General features: G+C 65.8%; 1 protein-coding gene across 1 annotated transcript; it reads left to right on the top strand.

Moving 5' to 3' along the window:
* Positions 1-4591: 4591 nt before the first annotated feature.
* Positions 4592-12632, top strand: SPHK1 (sphingosine kinase 1; the record flags this gene model as incomplete). The annotated part of the gene is given in 8 exon segments (XM_082008073.1): positions 4592-4607; positions 4610-4645; positions 4648-4683; positions 4686-5120; positions 10044-10193; positions 10484-10578; positions 10838-10953; positions 11497-12632. Coding segments are annotated over 8 exon segments (1668 nt in total). The 3' UTR covers positions 12281-12632.
* Positions 12633-14240: the final 1608 nt, after the last annotated feature.

Below are 14240 nucleotides of genomic sequence, written 5' to 3'. Positions count from 1 at the left end.
CCTGCAGAGCTGGATGAAGTTTTGCCCTTTTTCTCCTTTACCAAGTAAACAGCCCGTGTGGGGTGGCTCTGGAGCACGCCGATCCCAGCCCAGCAAGGAAAGAGGAGCCATGGGAACTGCGGCAGCAAATCCCCCTTCTTCTTCCCAGGCCAGAAACGGGGAGCTGTGGTGGGATGCCATGTCCCCCATAAGTAGTTCTGCCCCAGGGATGCTGCCCACAGGCACCGAGCATCGCAGCGGGGATCACCCTGGGATCAAACCTCCCAGCCTGCTGGCAGCAGCCCGGCCAGGTGGTTCTCATTGCAGCCTCTGACTCACCTCCCAAAAATGCCTGCGCTCACATCATGGCAGGAAACCGCTACCGGGAAGTGGTGAAAACCCTGCGACAGCTTGAAATTCGTCTTCCCCCAGCAAAGGGGGAGATCAAACAGCAGCACTTCATCCTCAATCCCTCTGACGCCAGGGCTAGTCATCGGGGTGACTTTTCGGCTGAGTGAGCGGTGTGTGTGGTTACTCCAGACTCGGCAGCTTCTTGCAGGGCGTTTGGGAGTGTTTCTCCCGAGGAGGACTGACCTCAGAAATATTTTTGAGTAAGTCATCAGATGGGAGGAATGAGCTCAGCTTGCCGGCGTTGCTGAGGGCTTCACAGCAAGCCCTGCGGTCCTGGGCTGTGCCGGCGACCACCGAGAGCTCAGCAGAGGGTCGGGGCTGGGTAGCAGTAGGTTGTAGAACCTGGCTGTGATTTAGGAGCTGAAATAACCCCCAGCTCCCTGGAGGCTGAGAAACCTCCTGGGTCAAGTCCTGGGCCCCATGTGAAGCTGAGACTGTGGGTGATACCTGCCGCCCGTGGGTCACGGAGGCAGAGACCGAGGGTGCAGTGACTTGCGAGTCCTTCAGCAAATTGGTGGCAGATGCAAAACTTGTGTCCCAGCTCATGCATCCCCAGGTGGGATGCGATCCCCACCGCTCTCCTCTGAGAGGTGGCTCTGTTATTTCTGTCCCCTCCTGCTCGGTGCTGGTCCCCTGTGTCGGCACCAGCATCTCCCCGGCAGCCGCAGGTGACCGCTCCCTGTGAGCCCCCGGGGCGGGGGGCTGAGAGCGGCCGAGCTGTGGGCCCCAGGCTGGGTCTGCCCCGAAACGGCTGGGTCTCCGCACCGGCCGCTTCCGCAGGCGCTGGCTGGAAAGTTCCCATTGCTGCAGTCGGTGCCTGTCCCCCTGCCAAACCCTGCAGCCCTGCCAGCCCCGATGCAGCGCAGAGCCGTGCTATTTCTGGCTCCACCTTGAGACATGTACTTTCAGCAGTGGGAATGATGCTAAAAGAGATGGATCCGGGATGAGTGCATCCCTCCCTGTTCCCGTCCCCCCGCAGACGTGGCAGAGCAGGCAGGGATCTGGAGGAGCTACATGCCTCGAAGCGAAACGCTGCAGTTCATCTTGCAGCAGAGCCACGTCCTCTGCACGCCTCCTCCGGGGCTGCCTGCCGCCGCTGTGTAGGCAGCGGGAGCTCGAAATCCGGGCCTGCCCTGGCACAGGGAGCCTCAGCCGGGACGCATCAGCTGTGAGGGGCAAAGGGTTACAGCAGGGCCGGGAAGCCCACAGCCTCTCTGCTTTCATCCCCCAGGACAAGCTCCCTGGGGGAACCAGCTCCTCCAGCAACTGGGGGCAGGAGCAGGAAGAGCCTGGGGGCAGGAGGGAGCTGAGGGGGTGTTTAATTGCCATACTTAACCCCTGACTTCTTGTACAACTCAAGGCAGACCTCATCTGCTCTTCTGCCTCAATTTCCCCAAACATAGAACATCCATCGCGTTCTCCAGGGAGCCCGGGGCAAGGTGCTCTGGACGTAAGAGCCTTCTCCCCCAAATGATGTCTGTGGGGCTGGGGTACCCCGTGAGCCCTTCCAGGCCAGGAGTTTGTGGGGTGTTTGCTCTTGAAGGGAGCCTAGGGGCCTCCATGCTCACAGACACCCTGTGCCCTGGGTGAGCCCCCTTTGCAATGAGAAAGGAGGTGGAGGCACACCGACTCCATGCCACATCCCCACGCCACATCGCCGCGCCACCCTCCCACGCGCACGGCCGCTGCAGCGCACACGGGCGGGAATGGAGCCGATCAGGACAAACCCGATGGGCTGATGCCTGCCCACGGCACGGGAGCCCTGGCTGCCGAGCGCCCCTCGGGCTGCCGGTCGGGTCAAGGGAGCTCGTTAAGGCTCTTGTAATTAAGATAGCTCCAAACAACTGTTTATCAGCACAGAGCAGCGAAGGAAACGATCCCACTTCCGCATTAGACATCGCACCTGGAGGCGAACAAGCGGTGTCCGTGCGGGACAGGGTCGAATCAGTCCATGGCTGCAAGAGCAAAGGCACCCGCGTGGGGCTGGTGCTGGGCACCAGGCTGCCATTGCCACGAAGCGGGCATCCACAAGGGTGGCACAGCATTGGGACGGGCTCATGTGAAGTCCCCTTAGACCAGCACCAATGCAGGAAAGCTCTGTCTGGGTGTGATGTGCCATCACGGAGGCTGAGATTGTGCTGGTCCCATTCCCCGTCCTGGAATTACCTGGCTGCAGCCCCCTCATCTCCCTGCCCTGGGCATCCCCGCCATGGGCATCCCTGTGCTAACCCTTCCCATGCCTGAGTGCTGCGGCATGGCTGGCTTCGACAGCTCGCCATGGAGCCACTCTCAGCCCTTTTTCCCAGCCCGCAGCACGGCCATGGCCCGCAGAGCCCAGCCGGGCATTCGACTCCTATTTAAAGCACAGGCAGGCAGGGCAAGGGGGATCCCTGCGGCACGGGGCCATGGACGGATGTAACGCGGTCAGGACAGAGCCCAAAGCAGCCCCATCACCCTGTGGCACCTGCTGGGAGCAGCATGACAGCTGCTCTCACATCCTCCAGCCACGTCTCGTGCCTTCCTGCGCGGAAATGGGGAGCGAGTTACTCACCGAGAAGGGCGAGGGGCAGGTCAGGACGCTGCACTCCCCAGCATCCAGCTATTTCCTCCCGTGACACCTGGCCGAGAACCTCGGGGCTGTTTACAAACGCCGGAACGTGGCACGGCAGCATCTGGGGAAGCGGCTGTGCCCAAACCTCACCCAGAATCAGCTGTGGGTGCTGTGGTTCCCCAGCTGAAAGCATCAGCCAACAAATGGCTGGGTTTTTGCTGCACTGTCCCCTCTAAGCATCTCTCTGAACCCATAGAGCCCAGGGAAGTCTTTTTGGAAAGCACAACGCTCCAAATCATGGCACCTCGGCTCTCGTTTCAGGTCACTCTGGGAAAGCAAGACTTAATCACGTTATCTTGCCCAGCTGGTCATCCCGTGCCCTCCCTGCAATTTTTGGCCAGTTCCAGTGGGTTTAAGTGGGGACAGAGGGCTGAGGGCTCAGTGCTAATTAAACTGCGCTAAGTGTGAAGAGCGATGCCTCCCCCAGGTGCGAGCTCAAGGTTATGGGGTCCCAGGCTGCTGCCAGCCCAGCAGCACGCAGCGTGCGAAACCCGGGTGAGGATTGCCACAAAGGGTGGTCTAAGGGATGAGGAAGGGGCAAGGAAGGCCCAGGGGATGTGGATGGGGGAACTGGGGCACCTGTCCCCCTGCCTGTCCATTCCCACGGCACTTGTCCGAGTGCTCATCACCCGCTTCCCCGTGCAGAGGCTCAGCTCTGCTTTGGTTGGAGCCTCAGGAGAGCAAAGGGCCAGCGGGAGCCTGGGGAGCACAGCTGCATCCGTGGGGCACTGGTTGGCACAGTCGGGCTGGGCCAGACCCCCTGGAGCCCAGCAGCCCCTCGGGAGGGTGAGGTCAGTCCTGTTGCCATCAAAAGCTGCTGTCAGTGATTTTTGCCAGCCACCACGGGCACGGAGCGGCTCCCAGCCTGGCACCCTCCAGGCGGGTCCCCTGGGCTCTGTCCCCAGCGCTCTGTGCCCCGAGGTGGGGGTCACAGCACAGCCCACCTCCCTCCACAGGCCTCCATGCCCACGGCACCCTCCAACCCTCGTGGATACCTGATGGCGAGCCACCAGTGACGAGCAGGACATTGTCCCACTCCCGGCAGTGACCCTGTCTGGCTGCCCGCTGTCCTCAGCCCTTGGTTTCTCCAGGCACCCGCTGGGCTCCTCTCGCCTTGTCCTGGCTGGGGCGATGCAGAGCTGGTGTTAAATGCTGTTCAGCCCAGCGTGGGGCTCGGGGGACTACAGCAGGCGTGGGGTGCCCCCGCCAGCGCCGACCTGCGTCTTGCTGGACACGACGCCCACGAGCTGGGGCTGGCGCGTCTGCCCGGTGCTTTGCCGCTGCTCTCCCGGTGTGAGCGTGGGTCCAGCTCCCAGCACCGTGGGAGCACCCCTTGCCGGACACCCACGCCAGCAGCGCAGTCACCCACGGCAAATCCGCGGCGCCGCTTTGCCCTCGCGTGTCTGCAGAGTCTTGCTCCAGCCGGGCAGTCCGGTTGCACCCCCCCCCCCCCACTTCCCACCCGTGGGAGGGCAGCGTGGGAGCTGCCCGGAGCGCGGGGCGGCGCTGGGCGAAACTGAGGCAGGGCGGAGGGGAGGGGGCCCGGGGCGGCCCCGGGCCGGGCCGGGCCGGGGTGGGGGTTAGATTTTTATGAACGGGGCCGCCCCCCTGCCATTGCCGGGCGGCGCGGCGGGTGTCAGCAGCGAGCAGCGGCGGGCGGCGCTCCCCGGCGCGTCCCGCTCCGCGCCCGTTCCGCCGCCGATGGCCGCCGGCCGCCGCGCTCCCCCGGAGCCCGGTGGGGGCCCGGTGTTACTTCAAGGTGTCTTCGGCACGGGAGCCGCCCCCGGTGCCGCCGCCTGCTCCCTGGCCCTGACGGCCCGGGAGCTGCAGGTGCGCCGTCCCGGTGGCCCCGCCGGGGGCTCGGCCAGCCCCGACGCCGCGCTCCGCCTGGCCGACTGCGTGGGCTCCGCCGCCTTCCCCGCCGCCGCCGCCGCCGCCTGCTTCTCCCTCGTCTGCTACCCGTTCCGCGGGCCGCGCTGGGGCCCGCCCGCCCGGCAGCGCCTGGAGCGGACCTTCCGCGTCTGCCTGCGGCCCGACGCCGCGGGCAACCTGCGCATCGCCCAGGCCTGGAGCCGCAGGATCCGGGAGCTCTCCGTGCCCGCCGTGCCCACGCAGGACGGTGAGTGGTCGAGGCGCTGCCCGCCGCGGCCGCCGCCCGGCTCGCATGGGGTGGGGAGGGGGGACCCACGCCCCCCACGCCCACCCGCTGCCCCCGTCCCCGCTCTGCCGCCGGTCCCGACGGAGCGAGCCCCGGGACCGGGCGGGGGGGCTGTGCCGGGGGGCCAGGGACCCGAGGGCGTGGGGCCCCCCGGCTCTCTATTGCCTGTCCCCACGCGGGACGGCGTGGGGATGCGGTTGGCAGCTGGGCGCGGTGGTCGGGCCCCGAAGGGACAGGTCGGGGTCGGGAGCGGACGGGGGGGGCGGACGGGGGGCGATCCGCATCCCCGCAGGGTCACCTGGACACCCCCCCACCCCCCCGAGCGTGAGGGCCACACGGGGACACCCCTGTGCACAGCCCGGGGGCGGCTTCTCCCCCCTTTCTGCCTTAAATCGAAGGGGCAGCAGGGACGTGGTCGCACCACGGAGGCCCTTTCCACGCTCCCCCTCTCCCCTCGCATCGCTTCAGTAAGTAGCAAAGCTCCAAAGGGCAGCATTAACCAAGGAAAAAAAAAAACAAACAGGCATCATTGCTGACGCAGGCGGGACGGGAGCCGAGCCCCGGCCCCGACAGGTCCCGTCCATCGCCTGGGAGCAGGCGAATCCCCCCGGGACCCCCCCGGGGCCCTGCAGGGACCTAGGGCGGCTCGGAGGGGTCCGGGTTTCAGTCGGGAGCTGCCCCCAGCTCGAAGGGGGGCGGCTGGCACGGGGGCCTGCAGGGGCAGGGCGGGCTGGCATATATCTGAACATCCCGGCAGAGATGCAATTATATGCACTACTTCATTTATTTAGCTGTCCAGTCACACTGATCAGACTTGGAAATTAAGAGGCATGCGGTTAGAGGGATCCTGTCAAATCACATCTAGCCCAGCTCTCCCTGTTCGGATTTTAAAATGCAGCTTTTTTACATGACCTGCAGCTACAAAACAACTTTCTGCTACTCTTCCTAAAGAATAAAAACAAACAAAAAAATCCAGTGGAAAGGAGTGAGGGCAAAACCAGCTCCTCTACTCTATTTCCAGCCTGAACTCCGCAGCTGTAAGGCTCCAAGCATTTTCAAACCCTCGCCCTCTTAGCAGGCGGTGCGAGGGTGCAGGGGCAGGAGCAGCTGGTGGCACGCAGGGGCCTCGGGGGAGCCTGAGGAAGGAGGACGGGAGAAGGCGGTGTGGGATTTTGCAGTTATTTTTCTAGCTGAGGGCCAGCAGGATTTGCAAACCTCCTCCCCCAGTTTGGGACAGAGCTAAAAATGCCTCTCGCCACACCCTGCGCTTGCATGCAGCCTCACGTGCCGGCATCACGGCGTGTGCGGGACAGATAAGGCAGTGTCGGGAAGCTGCGTGTGAGTCCGTGTGGAGCAATCCTGCCACCCAGTCCCCACAGGGAGGGGACCCGGGGAGCCACCAACAATCCCATCCTGGTAGCATCTCGGCTCCAGCATCCCCTGGGATAAGCCTTGTGGAGAGCTGCAGTGGGGACGAAGCTCCCCCCTCCTTATTTCACCCCAAGGGGAAAGAAAGAAAGTCCCTCAGCAGTGAATACCTTCAAAGCCGGGGCTGTCTGCAGCGTGCAGGGAAGCGTCCCCCCTGCAGCTGGCTGCCCCCGGCTTGTGTCCCGGTGGGGAAACCCAACCGCTGCTTGCGGCTGCCGTCAAACTGCCGGCCGCAGCCCCGGTGTGTCGGCGGTGCTGCCGGCAGCGAGCGGGACCTGGCCCTGCTGCAAGCCCCTGTTTTGGGTGACCCCTCGCTGTGCTCGTCCCCTCGCCATGTGGCAGTGACACTCTGCGGAGAGGGGATGCGGTGGGCACGTCCCCGTCCATCCCCGCCTCACGCCAACCGGGTCACCGGGCAGGACAGCCCCGTCCCCCGCCAGCCTGGCACGCTTGTTCCTTGTGCCCAGAGAGTTTCCAGAAGGACGCAGGGACACAAGGGAGCAGCTGGGGTTGCTGATGGCGGAGCTACGGCAGCGTGGTCCGCGCCTGACTACGGCTGGGACACATGTCCCATGGGGGAGACGTGGGCGGAGGGGGAGAGCAGGGTTTGTGCACTGGCAGCAGCTGGAGCCCCTTCCTCCTGCTGACTCAGTGTCTGCTCTGCTCGGCGTTTGAGGTTGAAAGCAGCCGCGCTGTGCCGGGAAGTGGCTGAGCCTCGCCGAGATGCCAGGGGCCGGCCAGCATTGCGCAAGGGAAAGGGATGCCGCTGAAATCTGTCCCCCCCGGCCTGAGCATTGCCGCTGCTGGGCTCCGTCTCTGAACCAGCACCCTCTGCTCCTGCCATGGGAGCCTGGGCCGAGCCTGGTGCTGCTGGTGTCACTGGTCTCACACTGGGATCATGTCCCCATCCCTATTCACACCCTGGTACGAGCAAACTGTCCCTGGTGATGGAGTCACGGCATCCCTCGGTGCCCTGAGCGGGGTTTGCCTTTCCCCCTCCAGCCAAGGAGCGGGTCCTGGGGCTCCCAGTCGTACCCCACTGCGCAGCGGAGGCCATGGGGCAGCAGCCACGGGTCCAGGCAGGAGCGTCAGGCAAGACCCGGCTGCAGCTCCTCGTGCACGTCAGAAACAAAGTGGCTGACTAGAAACGTTGTGGGTTTAAAAACTGTGTTTAGGTTCTTTAAGTGCCTTGTGCTCTCGCTTTGCATCCTCCAGGCTGGGGGGGAGAAAGAGAGAGGAAAACCCCCCATCACCTGCCTCCAGCAGCTGGGGCTTGAGTGCAACCCCCTTGTCCCGGGGGCTCGGCTGCATTTGCCTCTAGGGGATTTAGTGCCAGTTGTGACCAGGGAAGGTTCCGGAGCGTGAGGAGAGAGGCCAGCCCAGCCCCGGGCTTGCTGCCCCTTATCCCTGACACGAGCTGGGGCGGCCTCTGCTTGCAGCGCTTCGCTGCCGTCCCTGAGGGCAGCTGGTCCTCTCGCGTCTGGTGCCCACTGATAAGGGACCAGGGAGGCGGGGGGCAGATGGTGGCTTCCCCCGGCCCTGGGCGGCAGCGGGGAGCACCGGCCCAGAGCCAGCGCCCGGACCCAGGCTCAGGCCTGCTGACGGGGCTCTCACGGGCGGCCCTTTGCTGTGGGCTCGGTGGCAGGTCCCAAGCAGCCAGCGTGGGGACAGGGAGGTGGCCCGCAGGGTGACAGCCGGGTCATTCCCAGGGGCAGAAAATCAACCCTCATGCTGCCGAAATCAGCAGAGCTCTGGGTGGCCCCCGGGAGCTGGGGTGGGCACGGAGATGGGATGCTCCAGGCACGTCTCCCCCGCGGGGCAGCTGTGGAGCTCTGCCAGCCGGCGGGGAAGCCCCGGCGTGGCCGTGACCGGTGTGATGCCCCCACACGTGGGGACCTCCATCACCCCAGGTTCCCCTCTCGCCGCCTCCACCCCCGGTGTGGGCGGCAGGCGGGGTTTTAGCTGTAAAAACGCTGCCTTGTGTGTTCGAACAGCTGAAGTCAAAGTGTGCAGGCAAGGCGGGGGGCAGGCGGCCGGCCCCAGCCCCCGGCCCGGGTTGGGGGGGGCAGTGCCGGGAAATGCCGTTTGCTTTGGTGACTCAGCTCCTGACGGAGCAGCTCTTTCTGCTGAGTCAGCAGGCCCCACGCTGTCCCGCAGAGCCCCTGCGCCCCGGCCGGCCCCCGCTACCCCCCTGGGGGCCGGATCACGGCTCAGGGGGCCCAGAGCTCCTGGGGACACCCCCGCAACCCCCCAAAACTGTCTTAACCCTTGCGGGGCCGGGGCTTCCCAGAGGCGCTGCGGGAGCTGGAGGCGTGCTGGTCCGATCATTTCAGTGCCCGCGGGGTGGGGTGAGGCCGGGGGGCTCCTGCCGGGCTCCTGCCTGGGGACAGCGACGGCAGCTCAGCTGCGGCTTATAACAGCCTGGGCTCAGGAGCCTGCAGCGGGCACGGATATCCTGCCGGGCGCTGATCCTGCCACCTGTGAGGGCTCACAGCGCTGCACCGTGCCTCCGCTTCCCCACCCACGCTGGCTGAGGGCACGATGCTGTGCGAGGCAGATGTGGGTGCTCAGCACCTCTCGCCCCTCCTGAGTGCCCTGGCCGGTGCCCTGCGGCCGTGCGGGGACAAGACAGCCCCTTCCTCCCGGGCTGGTTGTGCCAAAGCTTTTGTGCCGTGTCGGGCTGGCTGCCTCGTGGGGAGGGCAGCGGCAGCCGGGCTCACCCCGTCCCCCCGCCCGGGGACCGCCGGGCACGGCCTTCGGGCAGGGGGGCAGGGGGATGCGGGCCCCTGCCAGGCTTGTAATTACAGCCCGGCCGGGGCCCCTGTGCGCGAAACCCAAGCCCCGTGGGGAGCAGGGGAAGCAGAAGTGTCCGTCTGCCGGCGCAGGCGTCTGTCCTGGCCCCGCTCCACCTGGGATGGATGCGTGGAGCTGGGATCTCGAGCCGCCCCAGCCCTCGTCCCCGGCTCACTGCGCTGTGGGGTTCAGCAGGGAAATCTCCCAGGAGAGGGCGTTTGGGGCCAGGCGCCCCTGGGGAGGTTGGGTTTCAAACCTCCCCTTTGCTCCCACCTTTCTTTCCCCGGCGTGTCCGGAAGCGCAGCCGGCAGCACCCCGCTGCCCTGGAATGCGCAGGGACGCTCGGCGCTGCGGGGCCCCGGCTCCGCCGCGGCACCGCCGGGTTGCTGCGGGGCTCTGGCCTGGGCGTAAAACATCTCTGCTGATTGCGGGAGAGCTCAGGATGAGTCCCTGCAGGACCTCGAGTCCTGCTTTCCCAGCAGGGACCCTCCATCCCTGCCAACCTCCCGTTGCCTGTGGGTAGGGATGCAGCCCGGGGAGCTTGGGGGGGTCGGGGGCAGCTGCCCTTCCCGTGGGGCCGTGGCAAACACCCTGGATCACAGAGCCCTCCCCGGGCAGCGCTGTGGACCCCCCACCCTGAGCCCCCCTCTCCCCCCTGCCCAGGTGACAGCTATGGGGTGCTGCCCCGGCCCTGCCGCGCGCTGGTGCTGCTGAACCCGCAGAGCGGTGCCGGCCGTGCGCTCGAGGACTTCCAGGCAGTGGTGCAGCCCATGCTGGCCGAGGCCGACATCGCCACCACCGTCTTCATCACCGGTGAGTCTGTGAGCGGCTCCCTCGCCTCCTCCTCATCCTCCCTTCCTGGCATCCTACTGGGGTGCCGCTGCCCCGGGATGAGTTCCTCCGAGGGCCTCGTACCCCTGGCATCGCCACAGCTCCCATGGGGCTGGTTTGGACAATGCAAGGGGTGGGCTGTCACAGGTGGTCGTGGCAGAGGGTGCGAGGGGACATGGCTGCACTCCGTATGACGACTGTCTTGCCTCCCGCGCCCCGGCTGGGACCCTTGCGGGGTCGGAGGGTGACACTCGACTCTGTTTTCCCCGCAGAGAGACCCCACCACGCACATGAGAAGGTACGGGATGAGGACCTGTCACAGTGGGACACCTTGGTGGTCATGGCCGGGGACGGGCTGCTGTACGAGGTGAGAGGGGCACTGCGGGGCATCCCCCCAGCTGGGACTGGCTGGCATGGGCACAGAGGCAGAAGGAGAGGGGTGCCTGGGGCGGGAGCCCAGCTTCGAGGCACGAAGGCAGGCAGGGAATGGCGAAGGAGAGATGCCACCCAGCTCAGCGGAAAGCGGGGCAGCCATGGCCTCGGTCCTGCCCCGGCTGGGGGCACCGCGGGCTGCGCTGGGTTCCCTGCGCAGCCCCGGGTGCCGTGAGCTGCCTCCATCCCCGCAGGTGGTGAACGGGCTCATGGAGCGGCCGGACTGGGAGGACACCATGAAGAAGCCGCTGTGCATCCTGCCGGGGGGCTCCGGGAACGCGCTGGCCGCCTCCATCAACCACTACGCGGGGTGAGCCCCCGCCCCGCGGGGGCACCGGCTGCTGGCACCGCACCGGCACCGCGCACATGGCGCTGGGCTGGCACCGAGGCGGGGGGGTGAGGGCAGCGAAAGGCTGCGCATGGCTCCAGCCCAGGGGAAGGGTGCTGGGAACGGGGATGCCCAGCATGGGGGGGCCCACCAGGGGCCCCACCTCCCCACACACTGGCACAGCACCAGCTGGTCCCTGCGAGCATCAGATTGAATCCCTGCGTCCCCAGCTCTCCGCCACGGCCTTCCTCCTCTCTGGGCTCTGAGTCTGGCACAGCTTTACCCCAAAGGAGCCACCCCGGGGCACAGCCGGTCCCGCTACGCGGCCAGGGGACAGGGATTACCCTGGCCCAGTAGCCCCAACTCGGTTCCCTCTTTCAGGAACTGGTTTATCCTTCCCACCTCTCCCAGCACCCAGCTGGGATGTGTCCCACCCACGGCACAAGGGTGAGGGTTGCATGTAGGTGGGGGAGAGGCCCCTTGAGCTGGGTCCAGCCCAAACTCACCCTTTTCCATCCCTCACAGCAACGACCACGTCGCCAAGAAGAAACTGCTGACGAACTGCGCCTTCATCCTATGCAAGGGGCTGCACACGCAGATGGACCTGGTCTCGCTGAGCACGGCCTCGGGCAAGCGCCTCTTCTCCTTCCTCGGCTTCGGCTGGGGCTTCATCTCCGACGTGGACATCGACAGCGAGAAGTACCGCCGGCTGGGCAACGCCCGCTTCACGCTGGGCACCCTCCAGTGCCTGGCCAAGCTGCGGGTGTACCAGGGCCGCCTCTCCTACCTGCCCGCCATCCCTGAGCGGGGCACCCCCCCGGCACCCAGGGACCCCCCCGCACCCGTTGCCAACGGCCAGGCTGGCCGCACTCTGCCGCCGGCGGGGACGGAGGCAGCCGGGGCTCTGCCCGTCGACTCGCTGCTGGTGCCGCTGTGCCAGCCAGTGCCGGCGCACTGGACGGTGGTCCCCGAGGAGGAGTTCGTCTCCGTCTACGCCATCTACCAGTCCCATGTGGGCACCAACCTGCTGATGGCACCGGCAGCCCAGCTGCACGACGGCTGCATCCATCTCTTCTACCTGAAGGCCGGCGTCAGCCGCGTGGCGCTGCTGAAGCTCTTCCTGGCCATGGCCAGGGGGACCCACCTGGACTTGAACTGTCCCCACCTGCGCTACGTCCCCGTCCGGGCTTTCCGCCTGGAGCCGCGGGCGGCCGCGGGCATCATGACCGTGGACGGCGAGGCGCTGGCCTGCGAGCCTGTCCAGGGCCAGATCCACAGCCGCCTCTGCCGCGTCCTCAGCGGCTCCTGAGCAGCTGGGTTCAGGCTCCCGCAGCGCTGAGCCGCCAGCACAGCCTGGCCCGACAGAGCCTTCCTCCCACTCAGGAACCTCCTCCTCCTCCCATAGCAATAGCTCTTGGGGGCCGCAGGTGCTCATCCCCTCGCTTAGCTTTACCCCCTTGGGACAGCCACCAGCGCTGTCCCAAAAACGAGCCACGAGCCCCATCGGGTACTCTGTGCCGGCAAGGTGCCAGCGTGTTTTATCCCGGTACGAGCTCCTGGCCCTGGGCGGCTGCGCCGGCACAGCCCCGTCCCCTCCTCGGCTTGGACGCACATGGTGGCACCGCTCGCGCCCCCGCCGATGGTCAGGACCAATATATCTAACAGAAGAAATCAACTTTTTTTAAGAATGTTTCTACCCAAAGCTTCCTGTAGAAGCAGAGTTTATTCTTGTGAGAAATGCAATAAAGATTTAGCGTTTGCAAAAAAATCCCTCCTGGCGCTTAAATCCGAGCTCCCAGCTGCCGTCAGGAGCAGGGCTGCGGTGCCGTCACCCCGGGCTGGGCTCACATGCAGCCCGGCCACGCGGCTGTCGGGACGCGTTTGGCTCAGCGCCGTGGCCCTTCGCTCCCCGGTGTCCTGCCCGTGCTGCCAGACCACCATCACCTCGCTGCCAGGACCAGCATGGAGCGATGGCCCCACAAAGTGCTCCCAGGGGAGATGCGCTGGAGCCAGGACATGGGGCACCCCGATTTTTGGGATGTGCTGGTGCCTCCTTGCCCAGCGTCGCACCAGGGCTGGTCGAATCCAGAGATTCAGTCTCAGTCCTCAGCCCCACAGTGGTGGTTTGGGCCATCCTGGGGAAGGTTCAGCCCCTCTGAGCAAGGGCGGGGAAGGGGTCACAAGAGGAGGAGGTGGTTGGGGCCGAAGGGTTTGGCTTTCTGCCCCTGCAGGGAGCTCACGGGTCCCCTTTCCTGAGCAACCCGGGGCCAGCTGGAGCCCCACAACATGTCCGTGCCCAGGGGGGGTCACACTACTGAGCCTGTTTGGTATAAAATTGCAGTAATTAAACCTCATTTACAGTGCTCAAGTACAAAGTAGAAGAGTAAACAGTGGTGGCTGTTCACATTTATTAAACTGCGAACTACGCAATTAGGATTTCAGAGCTGGGAAAGAAGAGCACGATTGTTCCCCCCCTCCACGGCCCCACGTGCTCCGGGGGAGCCGAGCTCCTCTTCCCAGGGCAGCCAAGGCAGGCAGCAGCTGTGAACCACCTCCCAAAATAAAGTTATCTCCCCCCATGGCATTGGGCCAGGTGTAGAAACAGGCTCAGAGATGCTCCCCTGAACTCTGGCACGGCCCCTGCTGCCAGGGGAGGCTGCGGGGAGAGCGCGGAGCTCTCCGCTCCCTCCGGAGCCGAGCCGGTGGGGCTCGCAGCACCCAAAAGGCTCTCCAAGGCTCCCCGGAGTCTGCTCCAGGCCTCTGCCCAGGACAGTTGTATTGTTCACAGCACAGGGTGTTTGGGATCTCCCTTCCCGGGGAGCCCCCCAAACCCCCGACAGCCAAGGGAGGCAGCAGCAGCCGCCCCATGGGAGGCAAGTGTTTGTTTGGTTTAAACAACTCCAGCAAAGTTGCAGGTCTCAAGCCCCTGACCTCGCTGCCCATGTCCTCTGCCTGCGCCGGCCCCCTCCGTGCCTCTCCTTGCAGGCAGAGAGGGGCCAGGGAGGGCAGCCGTGGGGTGAAGGACGTGGCCGCGTTTGCTTCTCACCCGACACGTGCCCGTGCACCGAGGCGAGGGGGGAAGGCAGCACCGGGGCAGAGCTGCCAGGGCCCATGAGCCGTCACCGCTGCCGGGTCTGCCCAGGGTTTTACTTCGCCCTGGCGCTGGCTCCGTCTGCCGGGGCAGCAGCCAGTTGAGCCGCTGGCCATGCTGCGGCACACGCCAAGCCGCTGGGGAGCCTGTGTGCACCACACGCCAGCAAAGAGCACAG

The sequence above is a fragment of the Phaethon aethereus genome, assembly GCF_964289735.1.
Source record: "Phaethon aethereus genome assembly, chromosome: 18".
In the NCBI taxonomy this organism is placed as follows: domain Eukaryota; kingdom Metazoa; phylum Chordata; class Aves; order Phaethontiformes; family Phaethontidae; genus Phaethon; species Phaethon aethereus.
This window is presented reverse-complemented; position numbering and strand designations above follow the sequence as displayed.